The sequence below is a fragment of the Stomoxys calcitrans genome, chromosome 5 (assembly GCF_963082655.1).
Source record: "Stomoxys calcitrans chromosome 5, idStoCalc2.1, whole genome shotgun sequence".
Taxonomy (NCBI): Eukaryota; Metazoa; Arthropoda; class Insecta; order Diptera; family Muscidae; genus Stomoxys; species Stomoxys calcitrans.
In genome coordinates this window covers 12,670,727-12,695,081 of record NC_081556.1, presented here as the reverse complement: position 1 = coordinate 12,695,081, position 24,355 = coordinate 12,670,727, and the positions used below count along the sequence as shown (strand labels likewise).

General features: G+C 38.6%; 3 protein-coding genes and 2 long non-coding RNA genes across 9 annotated transcripts; 2 read left to right on the top strand and 3 right to left on the bottom strand.

Annotated features, from left to right (window-relative positions):
• The first annotated feature begins 1,285 nt into the window (after nt 1–1,285).
• On the top strand, nt 1,286–8,828 carry LOC106083442 (G protein-coupled receptor kinase 1). Of its 4 annotated transcripts, none has more exons than XM_059369535.1 (16): nt 1,286–1,521; nt 1,730–1,994; nt 2,074–2,150; nt 2,226–2,299; nt 2,367–2,468; nt 5,683–5,757; nt 5,829–5,890; nt 5,964–6,015; nt 6,084–6,275; nt 6,354–6,509; nt 6,569–6,895; nt 7,035–7,144; nt 7,241–7,459; nt 7,544–7,750; nt 7,842–8,004; nt 8,155–8,828. In XM_059369535.1, the coding sequence occupies exons 2-16, from the start codon at nt 1,882–1,884 to the stop codon at nt 8,332–8,334; spliced, it is 2,109 nt and encodes a 702-aa protein (XP_059225518.1). In that variant the 5' UTR covers nt 1,286–1,521; nt 1,730–1,881; the 3' UTR covers nt 8,335–8,828. The 4 variants fall into 4 exon arrangements, with proteins under 4 accessions (XP_059225518.1, XP_013101902.1, XP_013101903.1 ...); XM_013246448.2 differs by having other exon boundaries at nt 1,727–1,994; XM_013246449.2 differs by having other exon boundaries at nt 1,286–1,535; nt 1,727–1,994.
• Nucleotides 8,814–10,134, bottom strand: LOC106083443 (coiled-coil domain-containing protein 25). Its single transcript, XM_013246451.2, has 3 exons — nt 10,013–10,134; nt 9,426–9,517; nt 8,814–9,356 (listed from the first exon to the last, which is right to left on the bottom strand). The coding sequence occupies exons 1-3, from the start codon at nt 10,083–10,085 to the stop codon at nt 8,895–8,897; spliced, it is 627 nt and encodes a 208-aa protein (XP_013101905.1). The 5' UTR covers nt 10,086–10,134; the 3' UTR covers nt 8,814–8,894.
• An 837-nt stretch (nt 10,135–10,971) lies between these two features.
• Nucleotides 10,972–14,241, top strand: LOC131997674 (uncharacterized). Its single transcript, XR_009398335.1, has 2 exons — nt 10,972–12,121; nt 12,189–14,241. It is a non-coding gene; the product is annotated as an uncharacterized LOC131997674 (long non-coding RNA).
• On the bottom strand, nt 12,064–22,376 carry LOC131997672 (uncharacterized). Of its 2 annotated transcripts, XM_059368891.1 has the most exons (4): nt 21,999–22,376; nt 21,789–21,939; nt 12,506–12,582; nt 12,064–12,435 (listed from the first exon to the last, which is right to left on the bottom strand). In XM_059368891.1, exons 1-3 carry the CDS (start codon nt 22,164–22,166, stop codon nt 12,554–12,556), a joined length of 348 nt encoding a protein of 115 aa, XP_059224874.1. In that variant the 5' UTR covers nt 22,167–22,376; the 3' UTR covers nt 12,064–12,435; nt 12,506–12,553. The 2 variants fall into 2 exon arrangements, with proteins under 2 accessions (XP_059224874.1, XP_059224873.1); XM_059368890.1 differs by lacking the exons at nt 12,064–12,435; nt 12,506–12,582 and having other exon boundaries at nt 21,667–21,939.
• Nucleotides 22,377–23,227: 851 nt separating this feature from the next.
• LOC131997673 (uncharacterized) lies at nt 23,228–24,160 on the bottom strand. Its single transcript, XR_009398334.1, has 2 exons — nt 23,670–24,160; nt 23,228–23,599 (listed from the first exon to the last, which is right to left on the bottom strand). It is a non-coding gene; the product is annotated as an uncharacterized LOC131997673 (long non-coding RNA).
• Between the last annotated feature and the right edge of the window lie 195 nt (nt 24,161–24,355).

Below are 24,355 nucleotides of genomic sequence, written 5' to 3'. Positions count from 1 at the left end.
TGGTTAGTCCAAGGTATCTTTGTCAGCACAACAAGTGTACTTTTGTACACGGTGATGGCATGTGAAGCACTTGTAGTCCTATGCAGCCTTCGAAATGCTTGCTGATTCTCAGCGTATGGAAATTGTCAAACGAGAGGAGCGGGAGGAATAGTCCCTCATTCGTCTTGGCTACTGATGAGAGACGGGAGATCGGTCTGTACGACTCCCCCTTGGTCGTGTCCTCTTCAGGTTTCAGTAGTGGGATCAGATAGGCTGAGGACGGTTGTAAGGTAATCCACTCCAGGCAGATCCAGATTCTTCATCTTCAGTGTAGAGATTCTGTCTGGAACCAGCGCTTTGCCCGACTTGGCGCCACGGATGACATTCGTAGCTTCATGCACTGTTGTTGTTGTTGTTGTTGTTGTTGTTGTAGCAGTGTGTTTTACACCGAGACGGCAGCCCTTGCCGATGGAGGATTCCATCGGGTCAATCCGGTACGTACAACCGGCTGCCATGTTGTTGTTGTAGCAGTGTGTTGTACACTGAAAGACTTCATCGGGCAAATGCGGTACGTACAACTAGCTGCCATAGGATTGCACGGTAATTTGTGATGGCTGTCCAGCGGTACGGAGATCACAGATATACTAATGGCTCCCCTTCTAGCCTTTTCATTCTCGGGTCAATAAATTGACGTTTATCTAATCAAAATACCTCAAAAGTATCGCCAGCATTTATTAAAAAAAAAAAAATTGTTTTCCAAACAAGCAAACAAAAGTGAAGAATGAAGTGAGTAACTCAGAAAGAACCTAAAACCAAAGATTTGCACTCAAGGAAGACATGATGTACCTGCTGTGCAAGTGGGATGGTCTGGTATGTCATGATGATTTTTTTTTTTGCATTCTGTTTACATAACGATTAGACGTTTAATCACTCAAGGAAGACATGATGTACCTGCTGTGCAAGTGGGATGGTCTGGTATGTCATGATGATTTTTTTTTTTGCATTCTGTTTACATAACGATTAGACGTTTAATCATTTAATTTTAAAAATATATTTTTGACAACATGAATAAACCCAAGAGCAATAAATCGTTGCACTTTCATTCAGAATTCAGAAAAATTTGAAACATTTCTCACCTAGCAGCAACATAAACAAAGCAAAAATTGTATCTCTGTGCAGCTTTTTTTTCTCTGTGCAGCTTTCTTTTCGATTATTCAACTTCAAAATCGATTATTCGAGTTTTTATTCATTGAAAGTCGACTTCGATTTTTCCGACTTTTTGACACAAAATGTCGATTACACGATTAGTCGAAAGTCGACTTTGAGATCCCTAGTATAGAGAGATAAAATATAACTAAAATTTATTTATTTATAAATTTAATTTGCAATGTGCAATTGAAATGTAAAACTAAACGTTGCTAACAATTTACACAAGTGAAGACGCTGCCAAAAGATCCTAGTTTTGTTGGTGTATCAAGTAGAAGTGTATAAGTTTAGAAGTAAAACAGAAATTGAGGTGTTGAGTGTGTACAATGAAAATATGTGAGTTTGAATGTGTATGTAGATCTATGTTACAGAAAAGTAAAGAGTAATTCTCAATGGACACTTATATTTTGTTATTTGAGATTTAAATTTAAACAATTTATGACAGTAATGGCAAAATGGACATTAAATAAATTTGTTATTGTGTTTTTTATATGTAATTTGCTTTGAAAATTTAATGATATGTGGCGGCCAATATATACAGTAGAAGTAACGAAGGAATAAAAAATATCATTACAAGGAAGCAGCGCAGCAATAGCAACTCATCACACCAATACCATACATACCACCGCCACCACCCAAAACATCATAAATATTTTGAAAATCTAATCATCACTAAAACAATAAAAACACTTCGAGATGGCTGATTTAGAGGCTGTTTTGGCAGATGTTAGCTACCTGATGGCCATGGAGAAAAGCAAGTGCACACCGGCAGCAAGGGCTAGTAAGAAACTAATATTGCCAGATCCAAGGTAATCATTTGCAATAAGAAAATAATATCAACATTTTCTGATTAGAATCCCCCCGTATTTGTTGTATGTGCCTTTTCAGTGTTCGCTCAGTCATGTACAAATATTTGGAGAAAGAGAATGAGTTGGAATTCCACAAAATATTCAATCAGGTTATAGGTGAGTGAAATGTTTGTTTTTTTTTTGCATTTAGTACTGTTCTTATAATGATGGTAATTAATTATTTTATTTTAGGCTATAATCTCTTCAAAGATTTCTGTGAGAATGACTCGGACGAACCCATACAGCAATTCAAATTTTATGAACAGGTTGGTTGGTTAAGTAAAAGTATTTGCATACTTACTATTATTTATTTACATACATTTTTATTTGCAGATAAAACAATTTGAAAAAACCGAATGTTACGAAGAACGTAAAAAAATGGCCCGAGAGATTTACGACAATTTTATAATGCAGGAAATGTTATCGCACACCTATGTACGTACCTATATGTAGTGCCTATTGTTTTCCTAGAGTAATTCCATTTGCGACCGAGGGTTTATCAAAGTAAAGAGTCCAGCAGGACATAATATTAAGTTTGCTGAAGCGATATTTTCTGTCCTTGCCATATCAGAAACTTCTCTTGAAATATTAGCATTTTAGACAAGCAAATATTGAAAATCATCATAGGCATTATTCCTCATAGCTTAGAACCTTTGGAATCCACTATCGAAAAAATAAAAACATTGATATTCCCAACCTAGATGGAAATTTGTACCAAAACCAAATAGACCCTCTTAGATATTATGCCTGTTTGTGTACTTTTCCAAACAAAAATTCCCCAGTAAAAATTTGCGGTAGAGTAAGCACAACCTTTACCCTCTTTGACTATTAATTTGAATTTAACAGCTGTTTTTAATACAACAGCTGTTCGATGCTGCTATTCTCTCATCTATAGACTATAGAATTCTTATAGATGAATTTTCACTCTCTTAACCAAATGGCAACCACGAACAACGATTAAAAATCTGACATTTTCTTTTGTTTCACTCTTTAGAGTCATCTAAGAGAGTAGCAAAACTGCAAAAAAAGTTAATTAACAAAAAAAAAAAAAGAACCTAACAAAAGAGTTTAAAATTGTTTTGTAAAAATAATTTAAAGTTTAAAAGCAAGAAAGTGATCACCATCCATTGAAAACTCATTCATTGTTCATATCCGGTTATGTTGAAATACTCCCTTCTCTTAATTTTCTTAGTTTATTTCTAATCTTTGTGCGTGGTGCCTCTTAAAAGAGGTGATGGAGCATCTATACCTATTGAACATCTGTGCTCTCAGCTAAACTTCTTATGATAAAAATGAACACCAAACAGACCCGGGATCAAATTCGAAACCGTGTGGTGCTAGTAATTATTCCGTGCCGGGGCAATATCTTGTTTTCTTTTGATTACAATCTTGTTTGAAAATGTTGCAGTGCCAAACAGGTTAGAGAATAGACAAATTTTCCTTTTTCAAAAGCTTCAGTTTCGTTTCATGAGCTCCCTCTCTCATAAGTTTGCACACGCATCTCTAGCTTTCTTAGCTTTTTCTGCCTTCACCGTGAAATGGGGGTATACTAACTTTGATACTTCGTTTTCAACATCTCAAAATATTGGCCTAAGGACCTAAAAATTATTAATATTCTTGATCATCATGACATTTTAAGTTCATTTTCGGTCTAAGTTAAGATATAGGTTCCATATAAAACTCTTAATCCCTTAGATGAAGCAACTATTATCTGATGTAGTAAAAACCTTTCAAATAATCCCATAAAACTTATTTAATGATTTGACTTCTTGCGTAGTGTTACCTTTGTGACCCTAATGGTAATTTTTGTTTGTTTTGAACTTTGACCCTTTGTTGGCTCTTTTTAATTTTTGCTGGAATTCTTCTTTCTTTATACCTCTTAAGCCTGGTTGTTGTTGTTGTAGCAGTGTGTTATACACTGAGGCGGCAGCCCTTACTGATGAAGAACTCCACCGGGTCAATCCGGTACGTACAACCGGCTGCCATAGGATTTAGGCCTGGTAACGACGTAGTGCTGTCTATTACGATGTCAGCTGAAAAACACAGGTGAATTGCCCTGATGGCTGTGATCAATTGGAAAAATATCTGCATGAATAAATGGAAAACAGGCTCTGAATCAGATGTCACACTTGATTCAAAGTAAAAAAAATGTTGACCAACCGAAATTACTCGTAAAAAGAATCTCCCGGATCTTCCCCAAAGAATGGCAATGTCAGCATGCGTATTTGCCCATGAATATTCCACAGGGATTTGAACCCAGGCGTTCAGCCGACGTTGTAACCTCTGATCTACGGTGACCCTCAACTTCAGTGTAGATGAGTCAAATAAGATGATAAAATTAAAAGTGGCTTTGACCCTTTTTTTACCCTTTTCAAAACATCTTAACGGTAATCCTGTACTTGATCTCCTAGAGGGCCGCAGTTTTCATCCTTTTCATTTAAGTTTTGCAAATAGTGTTATTTAATGATTTTAAATATCCTGGCCAATCATAATTCATATCGGCCCATAACCTGATATAGCTCCAATGTAAAATGATCTCCCGATTTGACTTCTTGAGCCACCAGAGGGCGCAACTATTATACCTTTTAGGCAATTTTGCATTCGTCTATGCAAATTTGTCTATGAAAATTCCATTAAGGAACTGTGGCAAACTTCTCACAAATCAATGAATGCTGTCCGATACAATTTTAAGCTCAATAATAAGGGACCTCCTTTTTATAAGCGAGTCCGAACGGCGTGCTGCAGAGCGACACCTCTTTGGGGAGAATTTTTTACTTGGCAAAGTACCACACAAATGTCGCCAGCATTAGGAGGGGATAACCTCCGCAAAAAAATGTTCTGATGGTCCAGCCAGGATTCGAACCCAGGCGTTCGGCGCCATAGGCGAACAACCGGTAACCTCTGCGCTACGGTGGCTTCAAAAAATTTGCACATAGTGCTTTGGGATAACTTCCAAACTCCATGTCAAGTATGTTCCGATTCAATCCATGCTTGCTACAAGTTCCGTACAAACCAATCTCCCAATTTAATTTTTTTTTTAATTTTTTCATAAAATATTTTGTTATGACGACTTCCAACATGCAGAGCCAGCATCATGATGCAAATGGGTAAAACCTCAAAAATCTACCCTATAAACTGATCTCCCTATTTGACATCTTGAGCCCCTAAGGGCAAAGTTAGAAGCGATTTGGATGCAATTTTGCAAATAGTACTTTGTTGTGATTTCTAACAGAAATTCCGTATATGGTCCGAATCGGCAAATAAAGTGATATAGTTGTCATATAAATCAATTTTCCGATTATACGTATTGAGCCGCTAGAGGGCGCAATCATCAGATTTCGCTGAAATCTTGTTCTCTTACGACTTTGATCCGCTATTTGAAATTTTGCGCATAGACCATTAGGTACATAACTGCCTTGTGAGTTCCACCCGGGCATTTTCACCTTTTTCACGTGGATATATTGTATTAATTTGATTTCCAATTGTCTGTAATTAAACTCTCCATTATTAGTTGTTTACAACAAACGACACCTACGCTGTTTTGAGATCGTACCTCTGGAATTACTGGGGTTGCTCGAACATTTTCCTTTGTTAAAAATATTTTGCTTTAAAACAATTACCTAAAATTTTCTTTTTTAATTAATTTTAGGATTATTCCAAAGATGCAGTTATAAGCGTACAAAAATATTTGTTAAAAAATGAAGTACCCACAAATTTGTTTGAGGTAATTAAGTATTTTTCTTAAAGCTGCTATACAATTCGTTATTTCCAATATATGTTTGTTTATTTTCGTAGCCATATATCGAGGAAATATTCAGCTATTTAAAAGGCAAGCCCTTTAAAAAGTTCTCAGAAAGGTAACTACCATAAACTTAGGGCTAGCTTTAGTTTTTATCTTGCTAAGTTTTAATTTTTTTTCTTCAATTTTAGTGAAAAGTTTACACGTTTCTGTCAATGGAAAAATCTGGAACTCAATATACAGGTAATATAAAATATGTGATAAACGAAAAAAGGAAACTTTAAAAACGCTGCAATTTAATTTTCTAACAGCTCACAATGAATGACTTTAGTGTTCATCGTATTATTGGTCGTGGTGGGTTTGGTGAAGTATATGGCTGCCGGAAAGCCGATACTGGAAAAATGTATGCCATGAAATGTTTGGACAAGAAACGCATAAAAATGAAACAGGGTGAAATGCTGGCATTAAACGAACGTTCCATGCTACAAGTGGTTAGCACTGGTGTAAGTAGGCAACGAAGTGTTTCGGTAATATTTTGGCATTAACCTTGAAATATTTTCTTTGCTACTTTTGTCTATTAGAACGACTGCCCTTTTATAGTGTGTATGACATATGCTTTCCATACACCAGATAAATTATGTTTTATATTGGACCTAATGAATGGAGGTGATCTGCACTATCATTTATCACAACATGGAGTCTTCAATGAGGATGAAATGAAGTTTTATGCAGCTGAGGTAGGGTTATATCTAATTCAATAATGTTAAATTTAATTATAATTCCATTTGTATTTTAGGTCATTTTGGGCTTGGAACATATGCACAAACGTTTCATTGTATACAGAGATTTAAAACCAGCCAACATTTTACTAGACGAAAATGGTCACATACGCATTTCAGATTTGGGCTTAGCTTGTGATTTCTCCCGCAAAAAACCGCATGCTTCAGTGGGCACACATGGCTATATGGCGCCCGAGGTGCTGTCAAAAGGCACCGCATATGATTCATGCGCTGACTGGTTCAGCTTTGGATGTATGCTATATAAATTGCTCAAGGGTCATTCACCTTTTCGACAGCATAAAACCAAAGATAAACATGAGATTGATAAAATGACGCTTACCATGGTGAGTATAGGAACATTGCATAGCATACTCTTGACAAAGTTTTGGCAATTAATCCATTTGCATTCATTCATGCATCTCTGCTCTTACGTTTATTTGTTTTATTTATTTTTTGAAACTAACATTGCAACTTAAATTTGAGGTGGTGCAGAACGTTGAACTTCCCGATACGTTTAGTCCCGAACTGAAAGATTTATTAGATTTACTGCTACAAAGAGATGTTGATAAGCGTCTCGGTTGCATGGGTAATGGGTATAGTGTCGTTTTAATGAGTTCCTTAATTGGCTGTCAACAAATGAGCATGCTTGGCTAATGTGTGTGTTTGTGTGTGTGTTTTCATATTTACAGAGCTGAAGAGGTCAAATCGCATCCCTTCTTTTCGGGCATCGATTGGCATCAGGTCTATATGCACAAATATACTCCACCACTAATACCACCGCGAGGCGAAGTCAATGCAGCCGATGCATTTGATATCGGCTCATTCGATGAGGAGGATACCAAAGGCATTAAACTCACAGAATCCGATCAGGAATTGTATAAAAATTTCAATTTGACAATATCGGAAAGGTAAAGCATAAGCCACCTACCATCATATTATCCTCATTTATTGTACTCTATACATATTGTTACTTATATTACAATATTTTCCAGATGGCAACAGGAGGTGATAGAGACTGTTTATGAAACCATAAATCAAGAAACAGATAAAGTCGAGCAAAAGAAGAAGGCCAAACAAAAGCAACACTTCGATGCCGATGAAAAAGAGTCTGATTGTATTCTACATGGTTATATCAAAAAATATGGTGGCTCGTTTGCTTCCTTATGGCAAACGAAATATGCCAAATTATATCCAAATCGGTTAGTTTTGTCCTAAGAAATGATTTGCAAAAACTTTTAAACTCAATTTTTATGCTTTGCTTTATTTGGCCTTCGCATTTGTATCTTTTAGCCTGGAATTACATTCGGAAAGTGGCAACAACAAACCAGAATTGATATTTATGGATCAAATTGAGGATATATCTTCAGATTTTGTACCTTACAAAGGTGAACAATGTATTCAAATACGGGTCAATGATGGTTCAAGAGACGGACGAATTTTATTAACAAATCCCGTGAGTATTCTTTTTGGATTAATGTTATATCCACTGGAAGAAGTTGACTTTGAATGGTTGATTCCAACAATCGTTTGCCTATAAGATCAAAAAATTTAAATTTAATTGCATGCTTCTATGGTGGCCTTTGATTAACTACTTTTCTTCCAGGATGAAATCGGTTTAAAAGAATGGGCCTACTCTTTACGTTCCGCGCACAAAGTGTCTCAAGAACTTTTGGGTTCAATGGCGAAAAAGGCCGGCAAAATTTATGGCAGTGAACGTGATGGCAATAAATCCATGTATATATTAGGAGGCAATCCAATGAAGAATGCAAATGGCGCAAATTAGCGTCAACTTTAGTAGTATTAACGTTTTTAAACACACAAACACACACTCCCATCCATAAACAACACAATCCTACACACATCCACATACCCAAACTACAGGTCCCAGGCATTTGTGGATTAAACATCAATAAAAAAAAAGAAAAATAATAAGAAATTAAAACAAATAACATAGAATTAAGGCGTAACGACGAAAAATAACACAAACAAATATCATAGTGAACAAGAAAAAAAGTAAACATGTGAAAATGAACATTATGATACATACAGCTTCTCTTCAAATTTATATATAAACAAAATCTTAAATGCCAATTAAATGTGTGGTTAAAATAATGAAAAAAAAGAAAGCAAACGAAAAAATGAATAATACCTTAAAACAATCCTGTACACTAACAACAAAAAATCACAAAAGAAACAAAAAAAAAAGAAGAAACTCTTAAACCAACAAAAAAAAACGCATTTGTGTCAGTAATAAAGTAAATATCAAGTAATCAAAAACTGGCTTTTATTTTTATAGCAAAAAACAAACACAGAAGTTCATAGTATGTACAAAGTATGAGAAATTCACCAGAAGTCATCGGAATCATTGCCATCGTCGTGATTGGTTTTCATATTTTCTGATTTTAATAGAGTTGTATAGCTACGAAGTTCAGACTCTTCTTGGCGCTTCTTTTCCATTTCCTTTTCCAATTCTTTTTGTGCTTTAGCTTTAGCTTTTTGCTGCTGTCGCTCCAAGGCATCACGTTTTTCACGTTCCACTCGCAGGTCAGGGTATTCCTCGGTTTTCGTGCGATTCAGTCGATTTATAATTTCGTTTCTTTTACGTTCCACGCGAACCATTTTCACAGCCTTCTCATTGTGGTAGGCAACCTGGCCAGCCTCCATGTCGGGAGTCTTTTTAAGATTCTCCCACATTGTGTAGACAACATCAATATTATTTAATTTGTTGCCTTGAATACTATTGGCCTTAACCAGCTGTACGGCATCTGTTATAACATCTGCTGGGATAGTGTCGATTGTTTGGCCCTAAACATACAAAAAATAGTAATAAAGTATTAAAATAACACAAGTCTCTGTTCTGTGGGGGCTACCCACCTTTTCCAGACGAAGATACACATGGGCTGAAGAATAATTGTGGACATGGAACCAAACATCTTCGGGAAATCCCCATTTTATCAAGTCTTCATCTAATGTAAAGAAAAGTAATTCATGAATGCTTGAATGGATTTGAAGGGTAGCTTTTATTCCTATAATTTTTAAAGTATTTAGCCAAGCTGGACGATCATATCATTTACCCGGCACGGGATAGCTGTGAGCACCACACAGGCTGTGACATTGTGACTGTGTGGTGTTCATTGCCGTCACGAGAAGCTTAGCTGCAAACTACCGGGCGCGTCCACATGTTGCGTACAGTGGAATGCTCCAAACGGAGTAGCTGCAATGGCAGTCGCGGACAATCAGCGGTCACCTCGTCCCCGCGGCGATCAGCCCTTTGGACTGGAACGAGCTTGCTTACAAACAGGAGCTTGACGAGGATCGCCACCTCCACATGAAAATGTGGCAACAGCAACAACAACATACCATTTTGTTTGTTTTCAAAGGCTTTAATTGGCAGCAAAAGCCGCCTGTTGATGATGGACTGCAGCAGGCCAGCTATACTACCATATTCTCAGTCTACTTACTCTCATGTTTATCTCTGCCCATATATAGAAGAGCTGGTGGATCCACAACATTACTTTTGAAATAAAAAACCATGTTTAATTAATGTTGATGATATTAAAGTTAAGTTAAAATAAATGAAAGGGGGTTTACATTGCACATCATGATGCGTGGTCATGGTACCACAGACACTAATGATAGACTGATCATGCCTCTCAATGAAAAATGGCAACTACGAATAACGATTAGAAATCTAACATTTTTATTTTTTTCATTCTTAAAACTAGTCCTGACTTTGACTTTTCGGTCCAACAACGGTCAAAACGCATTATAAACAATGGTGACAAAGAAAATGCGAACTCATTCAATAGAAGTGGTCAGGATTTTTGCTGCGAATGAAGTCAGTACTAGACGTAAGGGTTGGTACTTTATTCGGCTTTTCGTTCACGCGAAAACTGTCGTACTCCATAAAAAAAGGAATAAACTAAAAACATGTGAAATAAATAAATGCATTTTTTAACACTAAAGCCTGGTACAAACTTCATTCACACGAAAATTACCTGTTAATTGTTGGCGAAATATACTGCATTCTATTGGACGACATTACACAATCAAATCAATCAATTATGATGAAAAAGTGTTGCTTGTTGGATCCAGTTTGTGAGCATTTAATTACATTTACAATTAAAGCCTAGTACTGACTTCGACTTTTTACACGAACAACTGTCAAAATGCACTATAAAAGAAATGGTGACGAAAATAATGCGAACGTATTACGTACAAGTAGAACTGATTGCTATGAACAAAATAGTAGCGACGTGTCGCTGCATCATGATAAATTTCGCACAATTTTAATTGCAAACGCTCACAAAATAGCCCGAATCAACTCTGCTTTTGTTTGTATTGTATTGTTTGTATTGTTTGTATTCTGACAAAGAAAACAGTCCGTCGGATTTCGCAATAATTTAATAGGCATTTGTTGCAGGCCACAGTAGGGCGAACGGCAACAGCATGAAGGCAGAAGAAGGGGAGTCATGCCGATAAGGGGGGTGGGTGGCCTAATACCAAAGAGTGGGGTTTCTATGATACCGCCTTTGGTCTCCACTACACACGCCACCACCTTGTTGCCTTGGTGGAACAGACGATGATTGGCACCTTTTGTTTTTTTTTATATATTCATCCAATGGGATGGAAATTTTCGTCAGCGGTATGGGGTTTGTCGTGGTGGTGGCGTGTGAGGTTTTGCGGAAATGGCTTAGGTTGGCTGCACATGTCCAATGAATGGTTGACAGGGTTGGCCATAGTTAGTGTTCAACGTATGGTACGGCACATGCGTGTACTCAGGCGTAAGTCAGGGTTGGTACTAGGGTCATGGAAGCAGCGACATGTCGCTTCGGCATGTTACACGTTGTTCTGAATCAGGCCTTTAGAACCGAAATTTTCCAAGGATAATCATCCGCATACCATTGGACGATACAACACGTATCGATATCATGCGCTGACGAGTTCTTCTACACCGGGACAAATTACATTGCATTTGTATGTCATTTATATTCGCAGCGACATGTTTGCTCATGGAACCCAGGACTAATGATTTGATAGGTATTTTCCTACAACGCGTAGCGCATTTGGCGTTATTAATTTTCCATTACGTTTAATGGAAGTGGGTGTTTGACTTTAGATATGTATGGAATCCGTCAGATATGACAATCTGTCCGATAAGTCGTTGGTCCGTTTATTTAAATGGGGAGGCATCAGAGTTGATTCCGAATGGGCATTCACAATAGTTAATACCGGCCCTGTCTTTGAGAAGAGGGCCGCAAAGGAAATTTGTTTATTTTGGAGAAAGAATGAAAATGCGGCATAAAGAAAGTTAGAGGAAAATGGTCGATCTTGGAAAATTGGCATTTGGCGGGAGGAAAATGGGACTATATAAGCTGGCCAGGGCGAGAGAGAGAAGCCATTAACCAAGGAGACGTAATAGTGCGAACTTAGTTCTGTGAATTTAAGAAAAAAGTCGGTGTATTTAATTGAAATATATCTGTGTTGTCAGTGTCAGTAAAGGCAAATAGAATATTGAACATCATTAACAACTTTATTTTGATCGTGTTTTGCTGTAAATACATTTAAATGTGAGTGGCGATGTCATGTAAAATCTGAAGTAGACTGGTGATTTTTGTTATTTCTTCTGTGTAATAGAAATTGATTCCTGTAGTGGCGATAAGCACTGGCCAACCTACGCATAAGGGGGCCAGTGCGAAATTTTTATTGGTGGAAAAGTTCTCCAGTGAGCCCCAATTTTCCGAGCTTACTGTGCCTGATTGCTGGCGGCTGCGAAATTTCTCAGCTTGAGAGGGTTGTGCTGTGTAAGCTTCGAGCTGAAGAGGCCTGACCCAGGTGCTGCAGCCGTGTGATTTTGTCTGCGATCATCCATATATAAACAGCCCTGAAACAAGAAATAAAAGGCAATCTGTAATCAATGTGTTAACGGAATCAAGGTAAAAGCTGTGTCTTACCAATTTATGTCTGTGTCCTATATCTGTGAAGTCCCCATAAGCGAGATTTTAATATTGTCTGGCAGCCGTCCAAAAACCTAAAAGAGAGGAAACAAAAAAAAAATAAAAAAATTCGATTAGTTTTCATCATAAAACAAACAAATAATTGATATCTAGTGTTAAATATGTATGGGAAATAGCGTAACGATAAAAAAAAAGAAGTGTGAAGAGAATAATACTTGGATTTGCGTATAATAAGGCTTAAGGTAGCCAGGAGGATTACTAAATTCCCGGTCTTTTGGTTGTAATTTGATTCTGCAGCAAACTAAGGGCAGAAAAGGTCTTTTAAGAGAGCTCTTTTAGGAGATAGGTCAAGTTGTTAATTCGCGCCAATTGAGCAGCGTCTTAGGCCAAGGGATAAAGGTTATCGTTTTTGTCTCGCCTTATAATGAGTGAGCCGAAAAGTTTCTAATTAACCAGTATTGTTCTTTATTTTTTTTGTGTTGTGTATTTAATTATTGTAAGTGAAAGTTAAATAAAAAAAAAAAAAAAAAAAAAAAAAAAAAAAAAAGAATATTAAATTTAAAATCTTTAATTTTCAAACCCATAAAAATCTTAATAAATTTTGATATGTCTTAGTTTATAGTAGAAAAAGTTATGTGTTGGTAAATTTATAAATTCGGGGGGGCAGAGTAATGTGGTAAGTGTGTGATTTCGTAGGTGTGGTGTACGGGGTCCAACATAATCTAATGTGCCGGACTTTTTGGACCATGGTTGGGTGGGCTAGCGTGAGATCCTTCCACCAAGATCTCTGTGTTGATGTTTTCCCTTGTGTGTAATTATGAGTCAGTAAAGTTTGTGAATAAAACAGTGCCCCCTCATTTTCGATGTTTGTGTGCAGGGTTTGATTTGGCGGGTTGAGGCCCCTAGCCCTGATTGTCTCTCCACAGCTAACCGGCAGCCATTTCGAACGCCGACTAAGCGCACACATAACAGAGATGGCGCCCAATCTAAAAGTAAGAATGTACCTGATGCGCATTGTAAAATGGCGATTATTCTGACGCCTTTGAACACTGTGATAGCGGGTTAAGGGAATCTGTGCAATGAGATCGACGCACATAGCAATAGAATACTAAATAGATAAGAAATAGACCAAAAGGAAATAGTTTAGAATCTTTAACAGTCTGTGATTTTGTATTGCATCCAACCTTGCCTAAGGCAAGTGATTTTGAAGTGCAATATTTTGTTTCAATAGGTTAAAGAGAATATTTTCTCCAATTTTCAACTACGGGACGTGCAATAGCTCGTTGATTAGATACTTGACAACGATTGTATTGTACGCGTCCAGTTTTTTTTTTGATGTATAGTTTTAGAGTCAATAGATTATTTATCAATATAGACAAAAGATAACTTCAAGTTAGGGAAAGTGCAATAACCGTTTCGTGGGACTTACACGAAAGTCAGTTGTATTGCGAGTACCGTAAGCCAGGAGCTTTTGTTTTGTTTCCCGTAGGGAAAAATAAATGTCATGGACAGTGAAGTTATGTTTGTGTTGGTTTTATGTCATCGTTAGCTTGTTATACAAATGTCTAGGAAAACATCGATGCACCTCAATAGAGGGCGCTGTAATTTATAACCGAATTCAGAAAATTAAACCACATAAGAAATCCACACTGCTTCTGAAAATACAATGCCCCCATATTTTAATGTTTTGATTGTCAAATAAAATTAAAATTGCTGTATCTTTTATTAACAAATGGTAGTTTATGTCTTATGTATTAGTAATTTAATTCATGTTCGTGATTAATTAATATTTGTTCTGTAAAACATTTTTGTGAATATTTATTAACTTTTAAGTAATAACAAATATTGGGAAAAAATTAACTCGTCAGTCTACGAGTTTCATTATTGATCGGTAATTGGAGTCATGAGCTATAACACACGCTCTAAGAAGAAATATAAGAGAGTGAGAAACGAATCATTCGACTTTAATAGGTCCATTTATAACACCAGAACAAGAAAGCAAAGGCGATTAGCCTTCGAAGACGAAATGGCAGAAGACAATACTAATATGAATGGGTTTCAGTTCATCAACCTAGCCAATTCCATAATAAGAAGGGAACCAGATAACGCGAATGTGGCGGGCCCATCCACGAACAATAATGGAGCTCCATCCACAAGTAATAATGGAGGGTCTAATAATGACGCGGACGAAGGTTTTCCGCCAGGTGTTCGGGATTTGGTTCTAGATGAGACTGGGCGAATTCAGAGATCACTTGAGGAAAACGTCAAAGACGTGGTAAGAAATGAAATGGCAGATGTTCGCAAGATGATAGATTCTCTGACGAAAGGGCTGAACGAATTGTCCCAGGTTGTCCGCAAACAAGTATCGGCACCCTCGATACAGAATATACCCGTGTCCAATAACCAGACAACTCAGCAGGTTGGCATGGGAGTTCCAAATAATTCTAGGCGTTCTTCGTCGAATATCGATCCTTACCCGATTATGCAGTTTGGGAACTCAAATCAAACATCCTCTTCAGACAATTGCCAAGCTTCGTATTCTATGATTAGAAATGAGCCACTCAGAATAAGAGTTGATAAATTGGGTCTCAATTTCAGCGGTGATCCCAGAGATCTTAGGGTGAATGATTTTATTTACAGATTGGAGCAGATGAGAACCCAGTATGACATACCATGGGCTGAAGTATTGAGAGATTTCTCATTTTTAGTTTCTGGGCAAGCCAGAGAATGGTATTGGCTCCATAGGCAGAATAACATGAATACCGATTGGGACGGTTTGAAACACGCGTTGCTTAGCCAATATCAAACACCCCAGTCGAAGTTCGACATATTAAGGGACTTGCTTGAGAGGAAACAGAGGCACAATGAGGCAGTAAATGTTTACTTTCACGAAATGGGACTATTGCGCTCGCGCTTAATGCAACCCATATACGAGTACGAGATGATTAAGATCTTGAAAAGTAACATCAGGGAGGATATCAAGCGTCATGTGTATCAAATGACGATATCCTCCGTGGAACAATTACGTATCGAATGCATTGAGGCCGAGCGAAATTTTCCACGACGAGAAAATAGACCCATGCCGGTGCCACAACGACCCTTAAGGCAGGTTAATGAGATTTGTGACCAGGGATTTGATCGGCCCGAAGGAGACACTCCCATTGAGTTAGAAGAGAATGTGTCGGCTCTTTGTTTCCCACAGCAGAAGACCCGTGTCACATGCTGGAACTGTCGGGAGGCAGGCCATTTATTCATGGATTGCCCAGCGGACTTTAGAAAATTATTTTGCTATAAGTGTGGAAAACCCGACACTGTGACTCCCAGATGCCCCGTTTGCCAACTGGGAAACCAGAGGAAGGGCGTGGGGAGTACAGGGGAACCACGTCCGCACGAGAACCCCAGAGAACAAAAGAATTAGATAATAAAGTCGTAGAGATTGTAAACAATAATGAAGATCGTAGAGTTAAGGATAGTATTAAGGTTAATTTACAAAATTTTACACCCGAAGAGAGGCATTATGTCCCACTGGAGCAGCGTACACAGAACTATGAGCGAGTAAGAGAAAGAATATTTAATTCTGAGACTCGAGCAGTACCCGAGAAGATTGCCAAATTACGGGAAAAGTCCAAAGAGTGGCGGCAACAAAGGAGATTCCTAATAGATTCAATAACTAAAGCTATGAAAGCCCCAAGTGATCCTAGAGTTTTCGCGGAAGTTTGTATTGAGGGAAAAATGGTTAAAGGTCTATTAGATACTGGTGCCACGGTTAGCATTTTGGGTAAAAACTGCAGGGAAATCGTCGAGGAACTAGATATTCCAATTATACCTCTCTCGAGCAGGGTTACCGCGGCTGGTGGAAAACACTACCGAGTTTTGGGGAAAATAAAAGTCTCAGTTAGATACCAAGAGAATACAAAAGAGATGCATTTGTGTCTATGCCCCGACTTGGAGCAAAATTTATACCTGGGTATTGATTTTTGGCGTCTGTTCCAATTAGCTCCCGATATAATGGGTATTTCGGAAATAAACATTGAGAAAATCACCGAAGAAATTACTAGCGCTGATGCGAAATATAAATTGAACCCTCATGAATTATCACCTGAACAATCCACCCGTTTAAATGAGGTTATAGAGGCGTTCAGTACGTACGAGAAGAATGGTTTAGGGTGCACAACGTTAGAAAAACACACCATCAAGTTGATTGAAGGCGCAGAGCCCGTCAAAGATCGCCACTACCCGATGTCTCCAGCAGTACAAGCGATAACTTACCAGGAGGTCGATAATATGCTTGCTCTAAACGTGATTGAAGAGAGCGAAAGCCCCTGGAGCAACCGAACCACCGTTGTACGAAAGCCCGGCAAAAACCGCTTTTGCCTTGATGCCCGAAAACTTAACAAGCTGACAGTAAAAGACGCGTACCCACTGCAAAATATAGATGGTATTTTAAGCCGTATTGACGCGACCCACTATATAAGCAGTGTGGACCTCAAATATGCCTTCTGGCAAATACAGCTCGATGAAGATAGCAAGCCATATACTGCCTTTACGGTCCCCGGTCGTCCATTGTACAAGTTCCGTGTGATGCCGTTTGGCTTGTGCAATGCCGCACAAAGATTATGCCGTCTGATGGACAAAGTCATTCCTCAGCGATTGAAAGGGAATGTCTTCGTGTACTTGGACGACTTGCTGATCATCTCAGGCAACTTCGACGAGCATCTGAGGCTCCTAAGAGAGGTAGCTGGATGTCTACAGAAAGCTGGGTTGACAATCGGCTTAAAAAAGTCACAGTTTTGTTTTCGGCAACTAAAATATTTGGGCTTCATAATAGGGGAAGGTGTTTTGCGAACCGATCCGGAGAAAATCGAGGCAATTCGAAAAATTAAAGTACCCAAAAGTGCCAGAGAGGTAAGAAGTTTCCTTGGTACAGCTGGCTGGTACCGAAGATTCATAAAGGACTTCGCAACCATCTCGGCCCCCCTAACAGATGTGCTAAAGAAATCTGTAAAGTTTACCATCAATGAGAAAGCCAAAGAGGCATTTGAAAATCTGAAAAAGGCTCTTACCTCTGCCCCGGTTTTGCGCCATGCCGATTTTGCAAACCAATTTTATATACAATGTGATGCTTCGGAGTATGGAATTGGTGCGGTACTGTTCCAATTGAACAGCCAAGGGGATGAACACCCGATTGCGTTTTATTCGCAAAAACTCAATCAGTGCCAAAAGAACTACAGTGTCACCGAAAAAGAATGCCTGGCAGCAGTTATGGCAATAAAAAAATTCCGGCCCTATGTTGAACTTATGGAGTTTACCGTAATCACGGATCATGCGAGTTTGCAGTGGCTAATGAACCTAAAAGACCTTAGTGGCCGTTTAGCTCGTTGGTCATTGCAACTCCAAGGGTACAATTTCAATATTGAACACCGTAAAGGTAAGGACAACATAGTGGCCGATATGCTTTCTCGTTTGCCAACCGCTGACGAGATAGAAATGGACCAGGTATTCGATTTCGAGAGGCTAGAGTTCGAGAGTGATGAATACAAGGCACTGAGAGAAGAGATTGAGAGGCACAAGGAACAGCTACCAGATCTACGCATCATCGACAACATGATTTTGAAAAAGGGGCATAGCTCAAATGATGATTTTTGTCAAGAATTTCAATGGAAATTATGGGTACCTGAATCACTTACCCAAATATTAATCGAAGAAGCACATGACAAAACTACTTCCGCGCATGGTGGCATAGCCAAAACTCTTTATCGATTAAAGGAGAAATATTATTGGCCCCAGATGGCAAAACAAGTTCGCCAGTACGTCTCGAACTGCACTGTATGTAAAGAAACTAAATCTGTGAACGAACACACACTGCCTACAATCGGAAATGAAGTCATAACCGAACGCCCGTTTCAAAAACTCTACATTGATTTCCTAGGTAAATACCCAAGATCTAAAAGCGGCAACGCTTTCATATTTATCGTTGTAGATCATTTTAGTAAATTTACCTTTTTGAAAGCGATGCGGGAGGCGACGGCTTCCAATGTAGTAAAGTTTCTGGTAGAAGATATTTTCCGAAAGTTTGGTGTACCGGAGACAGTACACAGCGACAATGGGGCGCAATTCATTTCAAAGGCATTCAAGAATATGATCGACACATATGGAATAAACCATATGCAAACCGCTCCATATGGTCCTCAATCTAACGCGTCTGAACGCGTAAATCAATCGGTCCTCGCTGCCATAAGAGCGTACCTGGAAAAAGATCATCGGGAGTGGGATCTCTATCTAACAGAGATCGAATGTGCCCTAAGAACATCGGTGCATAGTGCTACTGGAGTAACTCCATTCTTCGCTTTGTTCGGGTTTAATATGTACACCCATGGCTCCGATTATAAACTGGCCAAAAAGTTGCTCTCAATGACTGATCATGAGATATCACAAACGAATCGAAAGGACAAAATGGAAATTATTCGCGAAAAGATAAAGGCAAATATGCATCAAGCCTATGAACAAAGTGCAAAAAGATACAATGCAAGAGCGCGAGTAATCAGCTTTACACCTGGCCAGGAAGTATACAAGAGAAACAATGTCCTGAGTGATTTTGGAAAAAACTTTAATGCGAAATTCGCTCGAAAGTTTATAAAATGTCGCATTGTCAAACCCATAGGAAACAACATGTATTCTCTTGAAGACTTAAATGGGAAACCCATTGGGGTATGCCATGTAAAAGATTTGAAAAGATAGAGTTCACTAGTAAACGAAATTAATTTCCCCCTTAACAACAGGTATACTCTCACACAAGATCGTGTCTTTCTTCCTAAAACGGGTTTCCTAAATTTTTTTTGGTGTTTAAGATCATACCTTATATGATGCCGAAAGTTACTACTTCAATTAGGTGTTGATTTCGCACCAGTCCAACTGGACAGGGACAGATAAATGATATATAGGTAGCCACTACAACTACGTTGGATCTCTCTAGATTCGGTAAGACGTCGTGGGACACTTCATTTATAGGTCAACTATAGATCACCATCCCACTTCAATTGTGTTGCCATTAGGCAAAGGTATATAGAACTTTCATGTCTGAGTCGAATTGTATATATTTTTTACGATTTTTCTTATTGGCTGATGCTTGAGAACGCTGATATTGAATGGAACTGGGGAAAATTTCCCAGTTTGATTTAATTTTTTTTGTTCATGCTATTTGATCTCATGGAACTCAATTATAGTTGCTCTGCCATGTCAACGGCGCATGCAACAGTTTTTTATGCCAATAACATTGTTGCAACAGGTTTCACGATATCATTTCGATAAAATTCTACCCCTTCAAACAATTTTTCCGATCCGATCAATTTTACCAATATTTATCAAGTTTACATATCATTTCTGGCTTGTGCCAGTCAAAAATTTCCCCGAGCTTTTATTTTTGGCTTAACGTAACGCATGCCACGTTCGCCAAAATACGGTAGTTAATCTGGATAACACAAAACCTATCAGTCAGTTTTATATGTAAGCCCGGTAATGGGAAAGTATTATTTTTTTGAACAGTTGGAACTTTAGTATTTGGAATTCATGTGAACGAACGCTATACCTACATGCAAGTATTTACCACTCTGCTGTGATGCAACGTGGAGGAACATGATTTCTTTTATTTCCAACGATCCATCTAATATACATACTTTGTGGGGTGTCAGTATACCACCTTTGCCTTATTTCGTTAATACCGTTAATTGCACCAGATGCTGGCATTGTCGGACCGGGCAGACACACACACGATGTTACACACTTCTACGCAACTATAACTATGCGAGTTTTTTTTTTACCTGCAGCCTGACGTCCAATTGTTGTAGTATTTGTACGGGCATCCTGATGACTAGGAATCATGACCAACGGATAGGACCTGGTTGCACATATACAGTTTTTGTCGTGTTCGTGGATATAATTCACGAGAAGCTACCCGTCGTTATACATTATGACGAACTTCGCAGCCACATCAATCAGATGGTCTATCACGGCGATAGGAAGGCTAGCCGGTACGTTCAAGGAGATTATTACCTGTGTTTTTCTTGTAATATCCAACGTCGGCAATGACCTAATTAAATAGACGAATGCAATTTCTCTCAATTGATGTCGGCCATGGCGTTTTGGCAGCCCCGCAGCAAGAAAATGTGAAAATAAATAAGTAAACAACGACACCAAATAGATAAACCAACGGTGCAGATGATCAGTTTAAGTCACATTTGCTTCCCTCTTCAATGCTTCTTCAAATCAAGTAATTGTTTTTTTTTACACTAAAAGAGCTTGCCTACTAGATGTATATTTATATTTGTTGCCGTCCGTATAATGGAAATAGACACGTCTGGCGATGATCAATGGCCTGTGATTCCCTTTTTCTTCATTTATCACCCGCTAGTTTTTATTTTGTCTTTGGGTTAAAAATTTTCCACACTATCAACGATCTTCAAGATTATGCTGCGGTGTTGTTTTGGTTGCACATGCATAACCCGGGCTGGACGTGGATTTGTCTCCATTTGTTTTTTTTTACATCAGACACTGTTGATTTGTGGGGATTTTGACCATATTGAAGTCTGCAAACACCAACACATTTGTGACTGACAGACAAACAATTTGAACCAAAAAGGGAAAGAGACAAATAATTTCATTTTTAGTTTCACCGCGTATTTACTGATAAAACAGAGCAACTACAGAAAGTGGTGGCAAAAGATCCCATTTGTAGCGACTGGTATTAGCAATTGCCATTGAAAGTAGCTTCCGTAATGCAATTTTTTGTCAACTGGCAACGCGGTTGAACTAAGGGCGCTAGCCATAAATGTTCCATAAGATTTATATGGCAACAACAATATCAAACAAATTTCATATTATACCACCTTTGCTATTTTTTTATTCGATTATTGGTCTGTTTGGCCAAAGCAATTCCACATACACACACTCGCACTTGCATGCGTTTATACATATCCTTTTTATGGCCAGCTGGGCATTTCATGACACTTCCTGCGCTTTAATATTATTATCCCCTAATGACGAGTCTTTAACATCACAAATACCCTACGAAAGCAGTGGATTCATTTGCATACTCCTGAATACATTCATGTCTGATTCGATTCGGAATGGTTTGGGATGGATAAGGAGAATAGACCACATGATATATTGCATGTTCGGGATATTATTATTTTGATATTTGCACGATTTACAAAGGGGTAAACACACATACACTTAGATGTACTACAGGACGTTTACATTACACCAAGGCCACATTGGCGGTTACCTGCGTCGTGGACAGCCATTCCTTTGAGGCAGCCGTGTGATGCGACAGGCTCGCATGGGCGATATGTGCCTGGATATATATGTACGGGGACATGATCAGGTGGACTACAAAGACACGGCGACGTCAAGGCATTTATACCTTTATTGCATACCTGTGAAGTAAGGAGAGACAATTACACTCTTATTCGTGATGAGGTATCAATATACTTACCTTTTTCCCTTCCTCCATATGCGGCGTAGAGCCCGGCATGAGACAAGTCAGGGTGTGGGAGTTCCCCACGTTGCTCGATGGATTGCCCTGCACGTCGATTTCGGCATCGATGCCTCGCCGGACTCGACGTTTTGTTGCAGGCCACAGTAGGGCGAACGGCAACAGCATGAAGGCAGAAGAAGGGGAGTCATGCCGATAAGGGGGGTGGGTGGCCTAATACCAAAGAGTGGGGTTTCTATGATACCGCCTTTGGTCTCCACTACACACGCCACCACCTTGTTGCCTTGGTGGAACAGACGATGATTGGCACCTTTTGTTTTTTTTTATATATTCATCCAATGGGATGGAAATTTTCGTCAGCGGTATGGGGTTTGTCGTGGTGGTGGCGTGTGAGGTTTTGCGGAAATGGCTTAGGTTGGCTGCACATGTCCAATGAATGGTTGACAGGGTTGGCCATAGTTAGTGTTCAACGTATGGTACGGCACATGCGTGTACTCAGGCGTAAGTCAGGGTTGGTACTAGGGTCATGGAAGCAGCGACATGTCGCTTCGGCATGTTACACGTTGTTCTGAATCAGGCCTTTAGAACCGAAATTTTCCAAGGATAATCATCCGCATACCATTGGACGATACAACACGTATCGATATCATGCGCTGACGAGTTCTTCTACACCGGGACAAATTACATTGCATTTGTATGTCATTTATATTCGCAGCGACATGTTTGCTCATGGAACCCAGGACTAATGATTTGATAGGTATTTTCCTACAACGCGTAGCGCATTTGGCGTTATTAATTTTCCATTACGTTTAATGGAAGTGGGTGTTTGACTTTAGATATGTATGGAATCCGTCAGATATGACAATCTGTCCGATAAGTCGTTGGTCCGTTTATTTAAATGGGGAGGCATCAGAGTTGATTCCGAATGGGCATTCACAATAGTTAATACCGGCCCTGTCTTTGAGAAGAGGGCCGCAAAGGAAATTTGTTTATTTTGGAGAAAGAATGAAAATGCGGCATAAAGAAAGTTAGAGGAAAATGGTCGATCTTGGAAAATTGGCATTTGGCGGGAGGAAAATGGGCCTATATAAGCTGGCCAGGGCGAGAGAGAGAAGCCATTAACCAAGGAGACGTAATAGTGCGAACTTAGTTCTGTGAATTTAAGAAAAAAGTCGGTGTATTTAATTGAAATATATCTGTGTTGTCAGTGTCAGTAAAGGCAAATAGAATATTGAACATCATTAACAACTTTATTTTGATCGTGTTTTGCTGTAAATACATTTAAATGTGAGTGGCGATGTCATGTAAAATCTGAAGTAGACTGGTGATTTTTGTTATTTCTTCTGTGTAATAGAAATTGATTCCTGTAGTGGCGATAAGCACTGGCCAACCTACGCATAAGGGGGCCAGTGCGAAATTTTTATTGGTGGAAAAGTTCTCCAGTGAGCCCCAATTTTCCGAGCTTACTGTGCCTGATTGCTGGCGGCTGCGAAATTTCTCAGCTTGAGAGGGTTGTGCTGTGTAAGCTTCGAGCTGAAGAGGCCTGACCCAGGTGCTGCAGCCGTGTGATTTTGTCTGCGATCATCCATATATAAACAGCCCTGAAACAAGAAATAAAAGGCAATCTGTAATCAATGTGTTAACGGAATCAAGGTAAAAGCTGTGTCTTACCAATTTATGTCTGTGTCCTATATCTGTGAAGTCCCCATAAGCGAGATTTTAATATTGTCTGGCAGCCGTCCAAAAACCTAAAAGAGAGGAAACAAAAAAAAAATAAAAAAATTCGATTAGTTTTCATCATAAAACAAACAAATAATTGATATCTAGTGTTAAATATGTATGGGAAATAGCGTAACGATAAAAAAAAAGAAGTGTGAAGAGAATAATACTTGGATTTGCGTATAATAAGGCTTAAGGTAGCCAGGAGGATTACTAAATTCCCGGTCTTTTGGTTGTAATTTGATTCTGCAGCAAACTAAGGGCAGAAAAGGTCTTTTAAGAGAGCTCTTTTAGGAGATAGGTCAAGTTGTTAATTCGCGCCAATTGAGCAGCGTCTTAGGCCAAGGGATAAAGGTTATCGTTTTTGTCTCGCCTTATAATGAGTGAGCCGAAAAGTTTCTAATTAACCAGTATTGTTCTTTATTTTTTTTGTGTTGTGTATTTAATTATTGTAAGTGAAAGTTAAATAAAAAAAAAAAAAAAAAAAAAAAAAAAAAAAAAAGAATATTAAATTTAAAATCTTTAATTTTCAAACCCATAAAAATCTTAATAAATTTTGATATGTCTTAGTTTATAGTAGAAAAAGTTATGTGTTGGTAAATTTATAAATTCGGGGGGGCAGAGTAATGTGGTAAGTG